The sequence below is a fragment of the Ictalurus punctatus genome, chromosome 1, assembly GCF_001660625.3.
Source record: "Ictalurus punctatus breed USDA103 chromosome 1, Coco_2.0, whole genome shotgun sequence".
NCBI lineage: Eukaryota > Metazoa > Chordata > Actinopteri > Siluriformes > Ictaluridae > Ictalurus > Ictalurus punctatus.
In genome coordinates, this window is record NC_030416.2 from 16,447,490 (window position 1) to 16,450,472 (window position 2,983).

The window sequence follows — 2,983 nt, forward strand, 5'->3', positions numbered from 1 at the left end:
AGCCGAATGCTGAGGTTTAGCCTACTGACAGTAAACAAACTCATGGAAAGAACTCTATAAATGGCTCAATAGCTGCCAGTCCACGTCGCGCCACATTTCCCACGGCCTCATAATAGTAGAAGCCAAAATGAAAACCGACGAACTGCGACTTCCTGTATTCTAGGTGACAGGTTCTCAAAATGGAAACTGCACAGCTGGTTAATCCGCTAAAAACAGCCCTTTCTAGGGCAGGAAACACATTAAAATGTGCACGACAAGGGGTACTACCAGGAACAGGGTTTGGTATTTGTGTTCTAGAATCACTTCATTATTTGCATTTGGATGTTAAATAAGTCGGGATGTCATTGTTTTCTACGATAAGCCGTATGCAATAATATGTACAGTCTGTTTTATATATATATATATATATATATATATATATATATATATATATATATATATATATATATATATATAATCTCACTAATACACAACTTGCAAACGCTCGAAGCTGTTTTGGTGTTTTTAACCCCCACACGTATTTGTGTTTGGTAGAACCTGTACTTCCGCTTTGTGCTGTGTGCGATACGTGCTTGGTGTGATAGTTAAAGCTCCGCCCACACTCACCCCACCTCCCACATACGCACATTAAACTCAGCAGACAGTTTACAGCACACTTCCGCGTCTTGAAAGTCCGTGTGTAACACGTAAGTCCTACAGTTCGTTAGACAAAATGTGACGATTATCGTTTTCTTCTCAAAATTCAGTTTAATTTATGTGCGCCCAATTGAATGCGGAAAACGGGAACCTCTCTATGATGTTTAGCCCAAAGGATTTGTCTCTAACCGTGCCTAACGTTTCATCTGGGTACAAAGAAAAGCCACTCGCTGTCGTAGCTCCTTTTCAGAGACCCATATTGAATTTAGGAATTTCTTCGGAAAACCAGCGCGGTTTGTCCGATGGCTCTTTACCAACTTCCCCCGAGGTGGACTGCGACGAAGTTCTAGGCGTCGGCTGCTTCCTGGAGCACAACACGCGAGAGATTATCGCCGATTTTCTTCTGCTCTTCACGTCGCCGTCTCGCCCTTTGGGGCGACATCGTAAGGTTTTACAGACGATGAAGTGCGTTGTAGACGGCTTGTTGGTGAAGCACGAACTTGTATATAAAGGTAACGTTTAAAGTTCGTCTCGAAAATCCCCTTTCTTTCTGTTCCCTAGAACTGTGTGTGGGTTAGCTAGTTTTGTTTATTTAAATGACTACACACGTCTGCTGTTGCCTGGGAAACTTCATGACGTTCCAGATCAGAGCTTCTGTAGTGTATACTGTATATAGATAGTCAGGCAAGCACTGCAAAGTCCCTGTCGCTAATTTATGCTTGGTAATACACAACGAAGCAATGAGAAGTTACATTCAGAGCTAAACACATTTTTTTTTTATATTGCGACACGTCTCTTTTATAGTCTTTGTTTTAATGATTGGTCTGTTCTTTCTGTAAGTATATGATGTAAACATGTTGTATTTCCAGACTTGACTCACATTTAATACTTGTTTGTATGACCTAGGAATGCTTGCAAAGCTGTGCTTGGACGAGAGAGGAGATGACATGAGTGTGATTAGTTCAGTGGCTACAGAGCTCTTCAGCGATGGAGTCACAAACTGGGGTCGCATTGCCAGCCTGCTGGCTTTTGGAGCAGTTGTGTCTAAATATGAGATGGAGTCTGGACGAGGGCACTGTCCAAGCATCGTGGCAGAAGAGATCTCATCATATCTCCTGTTTAATCAAAAGGAGTGGCTTCTGAAAAACAACTCGTGGGTGAGTTGGCAATAGACATGAATAGTTTCGATTATCCAAAAATGTGGGTAGAGATTAAAGGCTCATTGTCCTTTTCAGTACATTCATTAACGGCCTGGTTATTCTTGTAAGCACACTCACTTTGTTGGAATGTTAACCCTCCTGTGTGGTATTATATTGCGTAACTAGAGCGTCACCCTTCCGTTTCCATTTTATTTGTGGCCTTGTGACTTATGAATAATGTTTGTATAATTCTGTGCCCATTCAGGATGGCTTTGTGGAATTTTTTCACGTTCCTGATCCAGAATCTTCAGTGAGGTCCGCATTAACGACCATTGTTACTGTGGCAGGCATTGGGGCTGTTCTTGCCTACTTGACAAGATGAGTTCCACTGAACCTTCTGACTGACTTTGGACTTTGCTAATGTTCTTTTACTGCTTTACAGCAGTCAAGCATTACATTCCAAAATGAAAAAACCTGTCTGTATAAAATTTTAAGTTTTTTTTTTTTTTTTTTTTTTGGAAAGATCCCATGTTTTATTCTTGAAGAGTTTATTTTTTTTTTATTAAAATGTTTCTTAAAACACTATGTCATCTCTCAAAATGTTTTTCTTTGTTTGTTTGTTTTTTATTTTCAGAAAAGAAAATTGTCTTTGAGTCAATAGTTAACTTTCAAACGAAGCTCAAAACATTTCCAAGATGCCCTTTATTACTTCTGTTTAAGAGCACAATGATGGTACTTTAACTATATGGGGCTATTTAGCCAGACATTAGTTAATATTGATCCTGAGAAATAAGCTGAAGGTGCTTTCTACATGTACCTAACTATACAATTTAAGACAACTTAACTTTGTAGCAACACTTTGGTGCCATTTTCTTTTTGTTTTGAATTTGGTTTTTGGGCAGTCCTACAGTTCAGGAAGTTCTGACTCTTAAGCACATTCATCTAATTCATTTCTGTTTTCACAATAAAATGGTTTGTAGACCATACAATAAAACTGATTGCTTATGTAATTTCACACTGCTTTAATTTCTGGATTGGTATAGAAATGTGTGTGTGTGTGTGTGTGTGTGTGCGCGCGCATCTATATTTTTGTTTAGGTGTTAAACTCCTAGGTGTCTGGGACACCATGGGCTCTCATCGTTAAGGAGTGTAATACTTTGTTGCATCAGACAGTGCTGTGTATGGAACATCCAGAGTTGCTCAGAAAC

General features: G+C 39.5%; 1 protein-coding gene across 1 annotated transcript; it reads left to right on the forward strand.

The window, feature by feature from the left end:
- The first annotated feature begins 618 nt into the window (after positions 1 to 618).
- mcl1b (MCL1 apoptosis regulator, BCL2 family member b) lies at positions 619 to 2,790 on the forward strand. Its single transcript, XM_017472900.1, has 3 exons — positions 619 to 1,148; positions 1,543 to 1,793; positions 2,041 to 2,790. Exons 1-3 carry the CDS (start codon positions 755 to 757, stop codon positions 2,155 to 2,157), a joined length of 762 nt encoding a protein of 253 aa, XP_017328389.1. The 5' UTR covers positions 619 to 754; the 3' UTR covers positions 2,158 to 2,790.
- The last annotated feature ends 193 nt before the right edge of the window (positions 2,791 to 2,983 follow it).